The 12,307-nt window shown below is 40.1% G+C and overlaps 5 protein-coding genes across 5 annotated transcripts; 4 read left to right on the top strand and 1 right to left on the bottom strand.

Annotated features, from left to right (window-relative positions):
- Positions 1–3,558: 3,558 nt before the first annotated feature.
- Positions 3,559–4,430, bottom strand: LOC119547517 (zinc metalloproteinase nas-14). Its single transcript, XM_037854410.1, has 2 exons — positions 4,223–4,430; positions 3,559–4,161 (listed from the first exon to the last, which is right to left on the bottom strand). The coding sequence occupies exons 1-2, from the start codon at positions 4,428–4,430 to the stop codon at positions 3,647–3,649; spliced, it is 723 nt and encodes a 240-aa protein (XP_037710338.1). The 3' UTR covers positions 3,559–3,646.
- Positions 4,431–5,052: 622 nt separating this feature from the next.
- LOC119547482 (seminal metalloprotease 1) lies at positions 5,053–6,003 on the top strand. Its single transcript, XM_037854367.1, has 2 exons — positions 5,053–5,276; positions 5,331–6,003. The coding sequence occupies exons 1-2, from the start codon at positions 5,066–5,068 to the stop codon at positions 5,873–5,875; spliced, it is 756 nt and encodes a 251-aa protein (XP_037710295.1). The 5' UTR covers positions 5,053–5,065; the 3' UTR covers positions 5,876–6,003.
- Positions 6,004–6,775: 772 nt separating this feature from the next.
- On the top strand, positions 6,776–7,718 carry LOC119547153 (seminal metalloprotease 1). The gene is made up of 2 exons (XM_037853871.1): positions 6,776–7,008; positions 7,120–7,718. Exons 1-2 carry the CDS (start codon positions 6,792–6,794, stop codon positions 7,665–7,667), a joined length of 765 nt encoding a protein of 254 aa, XP_037709799.1. The 5' UTR covers positions 6,776–6,791; the 3' UTR covers positions 7,668–7,718.
- Positions 7,719–8,217: 499 nt separating this feature from the next.
- On the top strand, positions 8,218–9,158 carry LOC119547624 (seminal metalloprotease 1). The gene is made up of 2 exons (XM_037854550.1): positions 8,218–8,427; positions 8,480–9,158. Exons 1-2 carry the CDS (start codon positions 8,226–8,228, stop codon positions 9,064–9,066), a joined length of 789 nt encoding a protein of 262 aa, XP_037710478.1. The 5' UTR covers positions 8,218–8,225; the 3' UTR covers positions 9,067–9,158.
- Positions 9,159–9,581: 423 nt separating this feature from the next.
- Positions 9,582–10,938, top strand: LOC119547297 (seminal metalloprotease 1). Its single transcript, XM_037854086.1, has 2 exons — positions 9,582–9,693; positions 9,783–10,938. Exon 2 carries the CDS (start codon positions 9,985–9,987, stop codon positions 10,771–10,773), a length of 789 nt encoding a protein of 262 aa, XP_037710014.1. The 5' UTR covers positions 9,582–9,693; positions 9,783–9,984; the 3' UTR covers positions 10,774–10,938.
- The last annotated feature ends 1,369 nt before the right edge of the window (positions 10,939–12,307 follow it).

Here is a 12,307-nt window from a genome sequence, read left to right as displayed (position 1 = left end):
AGTTGGATTTTGGTTGGAAAAGGGTTTGTTTGAACCCCAATACCATGTCTCTAAGGGTAGCCTACTGTAAAGTTATCTACTTTATTTTTATCAAATCGATTATCTTTTAAGATTGCTTTTTGTTCTCTTATTTTAAGTAAAAGCCACCATGTAACTTGATTTCTAATAAATCAGCTTATATATGGCTACATGGTTAAACATTGTATGTTTAAAAATCTTATTTAAGTATAAGTTTATTTTTAAAGATTTTTTTTTCAATAAAAACACTAAAAACCTTCGTTGTTGATTTTCCCAATTCAATTTGATAAGGCTCCGTTCACAGGAACCACTCCTGATTAAAATACTTAAATAGAGAACCGGAATTTCCCACATGTATTCCAAAGCGGGATGTTTGATATCTTTATATGCATTGACTGCAAGTCGCAATAATGGCGCTTAATTAGAACCGACAGAGTCTGGGAGAAATGAGCATTTGGGGGGCAAAAATATACTGGTTCTGCACTCACATTCCCTTATCGCTCCCACTGGCTTTGCTGAACTTTTGTGCTAACCACTGAAAATTTTATATTTATGCTTGTGTTGCCAACTGAAGCTAAAGGCAAATGCACAAATGTATAGAGGGGTTAAAGTGAGTGCAGGAAAAGTTTTTAGCTTGTAATTATCATTAGCGATATTGTGTCTAAACTTTTCAAGCAGCGCATGGAGCAACAGCAAGCGAATAAAGTAAGAAAGGGATTCTACCGCTTTCGCAGGGACTCCACTGTGATTCAAAGGCCTTAAATCAATTACAGCGGAAAAAAGGGAGGACACTTGTTAATTGCCAGATAAAGCGGCAAGGATTCGCTTTTATTGCAGTACCTGTCATGCAATGCTTTCTGAACTGACAACACGTCGTATGCTTAATTAATTTTAAATGCACTTTAAAAGTTTGCCCTTTCGAGAAAACGTCCTCCTGGGAAGCGAGGTGGCTGCGAGGCATTTTCACCTTTAAGTCAACTTTCCCCTGGCCCCGTTAAAAGTAAGAACAACCTAGAAAAAGCCCCGAAGAAAGCCCATTCATGTGTGACTGCATTTGTCAGTCTCCGGCCCAGAATCAGAATGAGGCTCCGAGTCCTGGCATTCGCATTCCTTTGCCCAGGTCCTGTGAGTTGTGTGTGTAATTATGTCTGAGATTATGCCCACAGCCACGACGGTGCTCCTACTACAGCTGTCTGTCTTTAATATGCCACCGCAGCCTCCATTTCCATACCACATTATTCCGCTTTATTTCTCACCAGTGCTGCCAACCAGTAACTATGAACGTTTGTTAGGCAAATAAAATATTTTACTTTTAAGTATCTTATTTTTAATAGTAATATTTAAGCTTTGGTTCGTATATACTAAGCATTATTAATTTTTTTTTAATATTTACATTTAGCTAGGAAATGTATAGTTCGGCAGAGCTAATTCTCAGCTTTTCCGAGCTTGTCGACAGCATCAAAAGTTTCTGCGGTCTGCCAGCTCATCTTCCCTTGGCAACGCTGATGTGTTGGCATTTGCTTTTGCTTTTACTTGCTGGCTGCTTTAAGTGGAGGTCTTGAGATATTTTTTCAGGGCTTGCTTTCGCCACGTTGTTCATATGCAGTTCCTCTGTCGCACTGCAAGAAAATACTGATTTCCTCACTGACTGCTTATAATATTTAAGTGCAAATAAATAAACTGGGCGTTTCTAATTTTAAGGCAACCGTTTACTGTTTTCCAAAGATATATACAATTTAATTAAATTGGAACAGAGCTGAAAGTTTTAGAAGTGCAGAATATTTATTTACCACACAATTTTGTCAAGTTGTGCTCATTAAATGCCAACAACCTTAATTGCAGTGTACTCTGCTTAAGTATTCTCATTTCCCTTCAGTTGCCGCTGCTGCTGGTGGGTTTTTGGCTTTTGCCTTGGCTCGTAAAGTCGCAGGAAGTTATTATCCTAAAAACTTTACCCCTGAGGGCAATACAAACAAAGGCGTAGCAGGGCAACAAAGCGCAGCATTCATGTCTGACTATGAAATGGCTATGGCTGCACTCGCCCGCCCCCTAAACCACCCTCTGAAAACCCCCAGAAATACCCCCTGAAAGCCCCACATACACCCACACATGCGTCTCGTTAGCTATGCATGAAAATAGAATGTCATAAAATTAGAACGATCATAAGAAGAGCGAGGGGCCAAACACACAACACAAAGAGCTTGGGAAAAGAAAGCGAAAAGAAGAAAGCGGGCCTCCAGCCAGCTGACTTTTTTACTGCTCTTGGCGAAAACTTGATGGCCAGGCGTCCTAGTGGCCGCCTTAACCCATTAAATTCTCTTTATTATGCCAGCAATATTTTCTCAAAATAAAAAGCAGGAAATTCCCGAGACGTTATGACTTTAGAGCGTGATAATCGCGTTGGGATGCTGGGCAAGGACGAAATTTGATAAAAAAGTGATTTAATTGAGTTGAGGTTGTTGCAGGGAAGGGGATCGTTCTGTTTTCTTATGATTATATATTAAATGATGAACTTAAAATTGTTGCACTTAAGATAAGGTATGATCATTCCCTTAATTTTTATGTGTGGCTATAACAACATTTTGGTTTTACAAAAAAATTGTAAATACAATTTCGAAAAACAAAATTATAAATATATTTTTTTCTAGTATAGGTTATGTTTTTTTTATAAAAGGCGTCATGTTTTTAGAACCGTCAATCTTTTAATCATTTCACGTGCAGTCTTAAAAATTTTAAGCACTCACTCCAAAATTATCTCCTAAGGTAAGTACACATTTTAAATGCCTTGTCGCTAAAGCAACCGACTTAAAAAGCTGATAAAACCAACAGCAACACAAGGACTAAACCACCTATTCCGTACTGGATGACGTTGGCCCATCTTTAGTTGCAACTAAAAAAGCAAATGCACTGCTTGCATAAATTAAATGTTTACGACTTCCGTTTTGTGGGCAGGTAGCTCTGGAGAAGCTTTGCCTTTAGTACAATTTGTGCCATTAAAAAACCAAATATATGTATATGCGAGTCCTTGTGTGAGGGAGATAGAGAGCCGAGAATACGGCACGGTCTACGCAGATAGTTCGTCCTGGGATTATACGGAATACGGAAGGACTCGGACTCCATGGGTTGGCTTTAGGTGCGGGCTGCTCGGTCGCATGGTTAGTTGCCTGGCGCGCTAATTTTTAATTACGACCACTAAATATTCAATTTTTAGTTGCCGGCAAAGGCAAACACTTCCTCTACGCTGGCCGGGGCTTTTTGTTTTGCAGATTAACCGGTCTGTGGTTGAGGTTTTTCGGTTGGCAGGGGGGAGTCTCTAGTTTCCTGTCAAGTGCAACAACTCGTTAGAATTGCAAATGTTGCGATTACTTTGAGAGAGGATGTAGTCTGGCTATGTATATGAAATTAACACAATTGGAAACGCTTTTTATCCTCACGGTAGTTCATGTAGCTAACAAGCAAGTCAAATTTGACAAGAGGATGCGCTTTCAAAGGCAGTAACAAAATATAACCAATTCGGTTTAAAGATACCAATGTCAATTTATTAATTAGGATTTATAAAATATTGTTTCAGAGATAACCAAATTATCTACTACTAGCCTCTTGAGTTTACTATTTAAAGATTATAGGATTAGCAGTACATCCGTCTTAGGGTTTCCACATCCTTTGGACTTAGTTGTCTTGCCTCGCCAATTTTTGCATCCGCCTTGAGAGGAACGATAGTGGGTTTACCGTTCTTGGAGAATGCAAATGGTCCATAGTGCATAATGCTGTCATAGTCATAACCAAGTCCAAAGTTTGTCACTCCATTGGCCCGAAGTTTCTTGAAGTTCTTTTCGTGACCGGGTTTTATGTTTTCTGTATGGATCCTTACATAGCTGTCCCTTTGCGGATCGCTCTGGGCGTGATAGAAGGCCAATGCATGGAGTAGTTCATGCTGTATGGTTCGACTAGACATGCAGCCCCTGGCCAGATTGAGAGCCTGGTCTGCCCGGCCCAAATATCCCACATAGGACCGGCAGCCGGAACCTTGCCTTTGTATTACCACCTGTGGCTCTCGAGGGTTTTCTGTCCTGCGAAATCTCACACAGGTCTGAGATGATATATCTGCCATGGTGCTTTCAACACGAGCTGTGTCCGAGGGAGCTATGGCCGCGATAAGATATAACAACCTTTTTTACAATGCATTTCCGCATTTTCTACTTACATAATCCCTCGCCAAAACTATAGACCAAGGTGCTTCCTTTCCAATAGTACTCTGACCTCGATTTTACAACCCGAGATTCTGGGTATCCTTCAAAAAATCCCTGTTGTTCTGGGATGATTATAATGTCATCCTCCTGGATTTCAATGGCAGGACTAGCATGGCCCGAAGGTCCGATGGTGAAAAGCAAAGCGAGTACAAGGTAATGCATCTCGGAACTGATTTGAAGTTATCAAGAGCGAGAGGTTTTTATTCACTTGGAACACAATGCACTGAGATAATTCCTCTAGATTGCGTGACAAACCTGCATCATTGCAAAATTTATTGTCCTAGGGTAACATCTGCTTATATTTATCAGTGATTTAAACCCTAAAAACTGAGTGTAACACTTTTTATGGGTTTCTTTCCCTTTTTATTTGTTTACATTTTAGATAGCTCTATTTAACCCTTTGGGCCTGGAAGTATTTCATTTTTCTCGGAAGTAGTAAATGTATTTACCCTATTAAAAGATAAGCACTACCTATCTTTGAAGACTGTTTTTACTTAAAAAAGAAATAACATAAAATTTCTTAGCAAAAATAAAATAAAGGTGTGTATAGTATTTATAGTATTAGCACCTTTATACAACTAGTATTTGCACCCCTAAATTATGCTATATTAGTTTATATCAGGTCTTAAAATTTCTTACAAATTAGCCTTAGATAAGAACCCTTCGTTAGCTACCGATTATTCTAGCCCAACGATTAGATATAATTTAAAATCATAAATTAGAAAGATTAAAGATTAATTCAGCGCGCGTGCTTTAAATTTGCCAGGCAGTATTGAATGGAGCATTTGACAACCAACATGTATTATTACTCTGTATTATACCTGATTTTGATTCTGATCACCGTCGGCTTGGCCGCCCCAGCCGAGCGGATTGAGACAGATCCTGAGCTTACTGCTGGATATATCGAGGGTGATATGGTGCCCAGTGGATTGTCGAGGAATATTTGGCGCAATGAAACCTATCGCTGGCCCAATCGAGTCATCTACTATCACATCAATAGCTATATAGGTGAGAGCTAAAATGAATTTCAAGCCCCTAAATAATTAGTAATAATCTCAATAGATGAAGAGCATCGGAACCACATTGTAAGCGCCATTCACAAGATCGAGTCCATTTCGTGTCTGACCTTCAAGGAGGCCACCACCGATCAGAAATACTATGTGAATGTGACCTCCGAGGAGGGCGGTTGTTTCTCGTATATCGGTTACCTTAACCGAGTTCAACAACTGAATCTTGAGAATAATGAAATAGGAGTCGGTTGCTTCCGCCTCTATACGATTGTTCACGAGTTCTTACATGCCCTGGGATTTTTCCACCAGCAGAGTGCCGCCGATCGGGATGAATATGTGCAGATTGTGGAGGAGAATATCACCGAAGGCATGGAGTTCAATTTCGATAAATATACCGAACAGACAGTCAACGATTTTGGCGAGAAATACGACTATGGCAGCGTTATGCATTACGGTCCCTATGCATTTTCCAAAAACGGCGAGAGGACAATTGTGGTCTTGGAGGAGGGCAAGGAAGATGTCATAGGTCAGCGACTGGAGCTGAGTGAAACTGATATCAAAAAGCTGAACGCTATGTACAAATGCCCTAATGTTTAGGAATGAACACTGTTTATCGTATCGCCATTCAGAGTTTTCTACCGGCGTAATGAAGATAAATTTCGTTTCATTATTGTCATCTTTTGCTCAAGCGAAATATAATCTGTTTATTGTGTTGACAAATGCAATTAGGCGAATGTTCGTCGCTGTCGTTTACCTTCAGATTAATTTTGTCACTGATTTTCTTTATTTTGGGGGTGGAAAGGCATTGTAATGCTGATTGAGATTGGAAATGTTGTAAGATGAGATTACGCAATGGGACAGGTCATGGTCGGTTAGTCTTCGTTGTTTTTTGATCGAAGGGAAAGGTGAAAGCGGGTTGGGGAGTTTATGTATTGCAGAAGTAATTTAAAGTAAATTAAGATAAGTTAAGGTAGAATGGAGTAAATAATTTGTTCTTTAATGTGTGAATTTTTTATTTATTCATTTTTTTATTTATATAATAGTAACATCTGATTGTAAAATATTTGCTGACAGTAGGCATGAGATATAGCAGCTGTAGGCCTTCGCTCTTCAGGTTTTATATAATTTTCAATTTGTTTTCTTTGGTCTATTTGAGATGTATAAATTATACCTAATATTTTTATAGGAAATTAGTATTTTCCCAATGAACAAAATGCTTCCTCATCCTAACATCATCCATATGAAAAGGTATGTAGATCTTATCTCGATGGCGGAATTTCCTGAAATGCTAACTAACTCTACCCTGAATTAAGATTACGTATACGCGACGTATATTATACAGGCAACTTTAAACGATTAGATATCTTCTTAGCGGTGACCATTGGTCAATATAGCTTGCCATAAAAGCTTAACTCTGACAAGGACCATAAATTATCCATTAAAAAACTATACCGCCTTGTCACCTTATAATTGGCGCCGTAAACAGTAACTTGCCGACCGTGAAGCCATCAACATGAAGACCTGGGCCTTAACTTTAGTGGTTGTATGCCTAGCCAGCTGCTGCTGGGCTGCTCCTGCCACACAGGAACGGATTGAAACCGATCCGGAGCTGACAGCTGGCTATATTCAGGGCGACATGGTTCCAAGTCCGGAGGGAAGGAATGGTCTTCGAAACGAAGTCTACAGATGGCCCAATCGCATTGTGTACTACTACATCAATCGGGATATTGGTAAGGACATAAATCGATTTTTAATATTTTTGTAAAGTATTATGTTTTTCAATTATTTCATTTTTATAAAAACGTTACTTAACACTACATTTTACTAAATATACAATACAGACACCGAACACCGCAACCACATTCTGCGAGGTATTCGCATCATCGAGCAAAGTTCTTGTTTGGTTTTCAAGGAGGCTACCACTGATCAGGATTATTATGTGAACGTCACCTCGGAGGCGGGTGGATGTTTTTCATATGTGGGCCATCGCAACAGGGTTCAGCAGTTAAATCTTCAAAACTACGAACTGGATTCGGGCTGCTTCCGGCTGGGAACAATTGTCCATGAGTTCCTTCATGCCCTGGGTTTCTACCATCAGCAAAGCACATGGGATCGCGATGACTACGTGCGAATCGTTGAGGAGAACATAACGGCGGGCTCCGAGGGCAACTTCAACAAATACGATAACGAAACGGTCGAGGACTACGGAGAAGCCTATGATTACTCCAGCGTGATGCACTACACGGCGTATGCGTTCTCCAAGAACGGAGAGATGACCATTGTGCCGCTGCAGGAAGGTGCCGAAGAGCTGATGGGACAGCGATTGCAAATGACCCAGTCCGATATTAACAAGCTGAATGTCATGTACAAGTGCCCTAGGCAGGTGTAATAAGTTCGAAGGGTTATTATATTAAATACAAATGTATTTGTTACCACAAAAGTTTCAATTTTCATTGAGGGGCAATGGAGGGTAGGAAAAACCTAAGTTAAGATAAGGGTTAAGTGTTCCGAATTTGTTGTAGTAAATATGTATGTACAATTGATAAAGATTTGAACTGATTATTTTTACTATCTGAACATCTAAAAATATGCAAGCCTTATTTTGCACATTATTCCAGGTGGTGCTTTTCGGCATAAATTTAAATTAGAATCGATAACAATATTATAAATGTGTTTGCTATGCATAACAGCATTAAACAATCTCGCGCCAAACGGCATAAATTCTAGTCTAATAATAATATAATATTTAGGCCTTTGTTCTTTAATTTCACCTGCGATATTTCTTTGACCTATTAGAAAGTTTGCAAGTGTTATAACTAACACGAAGTATAAGCATGTCGTATTAAATTGAAATACATATATCACTATATTATTCATGGTACATTATATCAGGCTTTAATATGCACTATTACTAGCCGTTCAGTCTAGTTTAATATCTGCCTTCATCATGTTGCCACTAGCATTAGCTCTAATTTTCCTGTCTGATAGAGTGGTTTTCGGTAAACCTTTTATGGATCCGGAACTGCTTCCGCAGTATTTTCAAGGGGACATCATAGGTGAGCCGTTTCGGTCCCGGAACGGGATGACCAGTGAGATCTATCGCTGGCCAAATGGCATTGTACATTATATCATTAAGGAAAACCACTTTAGTATGTATGCAGATAAAGTGAGATGTACACTGGTTTAACATGAATTTCCAAGGTGACAGCCATTATCTGGAAATTCTCAAAGCCATGTCCATCATAGAAGCAAATTCGTGCATTGTTTTCAAGATGGCCACCAAAGAAGAGCGCTTCAAGGCCGTCATCATTACTTCAAATGGAATGGGCTGCAACTCCTATTATTTGGGCTTCAGGAATAGGACGCAAGTGGTCAACCTCCAGACTTATCCACTTGGCGAGGGTTGCTTTCGTATCGGTTCCATAATCCACGAGCTCCTCCACGTCCTCGGCTTCGAGCATCAGCATGTGGCACAAAATCGAGACCAGTTCGTCAAGATCCAATGGAATAATATTAATCCGGAGTACAATATTAACTTCCTTAACACCGACACTTCAACAAAGTGGCACGACTTTGGTGAGGAATACGACTACGAAAGCCTTATGCACTATCTTCCGAGGGCCTTTTCCAAGAACGGTGAGCCCACAATTGTGGCTCTAAAGGAGGGGGCCGCGAACATGGGTCAGCGACACTATTTGAGCGAAAAGGATATTCGGAAGCTTAACAAAATGTACAAGTGCCCTGGCTATGACGAGGCAGCCTCGATTAAAAAAATCATCTTAATATAACAAAACTTTTTATAAAATCTTATTTGTACGAAAACTGATTGACTAATATTTGGGCACGAAAAAAAATCGAATAAAAAAGGTATTTTCTTATACTTGTCGAAACTGTTTATTTTAATATTGCGTTGGAATATTCTCTATGTGGCGAACAAATATTTAGTATCCTTAGCTTGAAGTCCTGAAAACAAACATTTGCAAGCATCAATTCAACGACATATCAATAATTTTGTATTGCAGTGCAATAATCACACAAGCCATAAAGCGTAGAATTCTCCTAATTTAGTTCTCTCACTTGAGTTATATTTTCTGTAAAGAAGTCAGTTGAGCACTTTGCTTATTGCCTTGAATGGGCTATCACGTAGTTCCCGGTTTGTAGACTCGTAGAGTAGAGAGACTGTAGAGAACTCAGTGCTGTGATAAGGCCCTGAATGTGAACACCTAATAGACAACCCAATGAACAAGCGATTACGCGTGGCATGGTTGTTGGGCAGTAATCAGTTATCAACCGACGATTTTGAAGGAATTACTCATATTTGGGAAGCAGAGGTTTTAATTATATATTTGTTTTTGTTATTTTTGTCGGCACTCAAGAATCCAATTACTGGTCATATAATTCGCTATCATACACAGGTAATCACAAAAGTCCAAGAGACAAGCATGACGTATGTTAGAGATATTTATCGTAAACTTACATGACTAATGGAAGGTTTCCATCTTAGCGCCTCGCTCGCTGAAAGGTGACATGCCGTAAACCTTGATCTAATTGGACGTTTCGATTGTCATTATCAATTTGCGAAATAAGTTTCTGCCCGTTTGTATCTAATCTGAAATGTACGGCCAGCCTTCGTCCGTGTTTTATATTAATTTGGCCATGCTCTCTGGCCAGTTTACTAGTCTAGTTCGAGAAACCCAACTGGCAAGATGTCGGGGCTTGGAATAATATACCTTCTGGTACTGCTGCAAGTGGTGCTAAACTCTGGCAAACCCCTGCCAGGAGGTGTCTATGATCCGGAGGAGGTGGCCGGCTTTGTGGAGGGGGATATGATGCTGACGGTGGAGCAGCAAAGAAGGCTGGAGCATGGTGCTCCAATGGGCCGCAATGGACTCATCAATACGGAAAAGAGATGGCCCGGCAATGTGGTGGTCTACAGGATCTCCGATGACTTTGATGCGGCGCACAAGAGTTCCATCCAGACTGGCATCGATACCTTGGAGCAGAACACCTGTTTGAAGTTCAGGGAAGCCACCGACGAGGATACGGCCTATTTGACCATTACGGCCAAGTCCGGAGGTTGCTACACAGCGGTGGGATACCAAGGGGCGCCGCAGGAAATGAACCTAGAGATTTACCCGCTGGGCGAAGGATGTTTCAGGCCAGGGACCATCCTGCACGAGTTCATGCACGCCCTGGGATTCTATCACCAACAGAGCTCGGCCATACGAGATGGTTACATAAACGTGGTCTATGACAACATAGTGCCCGGCAAGGAGTTTAATTTCCAAAAGTATGCCGACACAGTGGTGACTGATTTTGAAATGGGTTACGACTACGACAGCTGTCTGCATTATCGACCAGGAGCCTTCTCCATCAATGGCGAGGATACCATTGTTCCGCTGAATGCCACTGCGCAAATTGGACAGCGAGTGGGTCTCAGCTCAAAGGATATTGATAAGATCAACATTATGTACAAGTGCCCCATTCAGCTGTGATCTAGAATCGGGTAGACTGTGTACTAGTCAATTGTGATATATATATAGCTATACTTTTCGGCCATCAACTGAAGCGATTAGATCGGTTTTATTGATCTACGCTGTCATTGTCAATGAGGTCTGTACTATTTATAAAGAAGCGTAAATTAAAGCCATATTCCTGTATGACATAGTCTCTGATTATTTCTTATCTGGAGGGTACAAAGCACAATCGGGGGCAAGAACTATCAGTGTTTCCGTTTTCAACGCTCCGAGAATTCAGGCCCAAACCGCAGTTCGTGTGCCCATGTGTCGAGGTCTAGTAATTGCGTGCTGCTAATGCGATTTATATGCGAGATGCAAATGTCTAGGGAGCATCTGGGCCCAGGGAATAGGGGCCTGGGACACCTAGTAGTGCCAGGATCTGGGAGGACCTCGGCGCAGGCACTCAATTCTCACATTTTGACAGCGCTTGTTAGACCATAAATTCGATTCTCGTTCGTTTCGACGACACGGTTTGCCCTCTTCCCTCCACTCCGAATATCCTGCAATGTCTTCCTTTGCGCATTGTTTCATCCGAAATTAAGAAAGGACCTCAGAAGCGGTGTGCGAGGATGTTTTGGGGAAAATTACCATACACCAAGGAGCAGCGACAAATTTTCCAAAGGCATTTTACATGGCAAAATGAAATTGCAAAAGGCACAAGTTCGGTGATTGATGTAGTTTTAGGCAGATGGTGCCCAAAATAAAATTACTATAATTTTTCGTTAGGTTTTCTTAGGGCTTTTACTTTGATTGTTTCAAAATTCATTTAAGTCCAGCTAATTTCCAAAAAAAAATCTGTTATAAAAACACTTAAAAGCTTAAGTAGTCTACTGTATTTTCCCTTGATTATACATTTTTAATAAGCTCTTAACTGATGGTGTCAAAATGAATAATGAGCTAATGCCCATTATCAGGTATTGTCCAATTAACGATTAAAAGTCATTAAGATTATTTTAAGTCCGTCGGTTTTCTACAAAAAAGCCACATAGTATACATTTTTGTGCTGAACGGTTGTATGAAACAAAACTAGACATATATGTAATGTGAATAATTACAATGGAACGCTTTGTATGCCCCTTCAGGATGTTTACTTTTGATTTTTTCTTATCTTGTGAATGAGGCAATATCTGAAGTATTAACACTGCATCTGAATGTGTCTTATCAAGACATTTTATTGATTCCTGTCAGCACTATCAGTGGAAAGGCCCAATGAACAAATATTTACAGGTGGTAATTACATTAATAATTTAAAAAAAATCTAATTGCAGTGAAATCAATAACATTTATGTCCGGAACGTCCGCCAATTGAGTCATCACAACCCTTGTACTAGTCATTGGCCTTATATAACATAATCTTAATGAACAATAATAATAGCCTCGAATTCTAGTAATGTTCCTTTAGACAAGGGGATATACCTAGCTTAAAGCTGACTCATATTCTTTACCAAATTTCACAAGGTGTTTAAAATGACTTTACCTGACTTCCGCATAAAAGTGTGCCTCATTTTTA

This window comes from Drosophila subpulchrella, chromosome 2L (genome assembly GCF_014743375.2).
Source record: "Drosophila subpulchrella strain 33 F10 #4 breed RU33 chromosome 2L, RU_Dsub_v1.1 Primary Assembly, whole genome shotgun sequence".
NCBI classification, from domain to species: domain Eukaryota; kingdom Metazoa; phylum Arthropoda; class Insecta; order Diptera; family Drosophilidae; genus Drosophila; species Drosophila subpulchrella.
The sequence above is the reverse complement of the archived record's forward strand: the minus strand, read 5'-3'. Positions and strand labels throughout refer to the sequence as shown.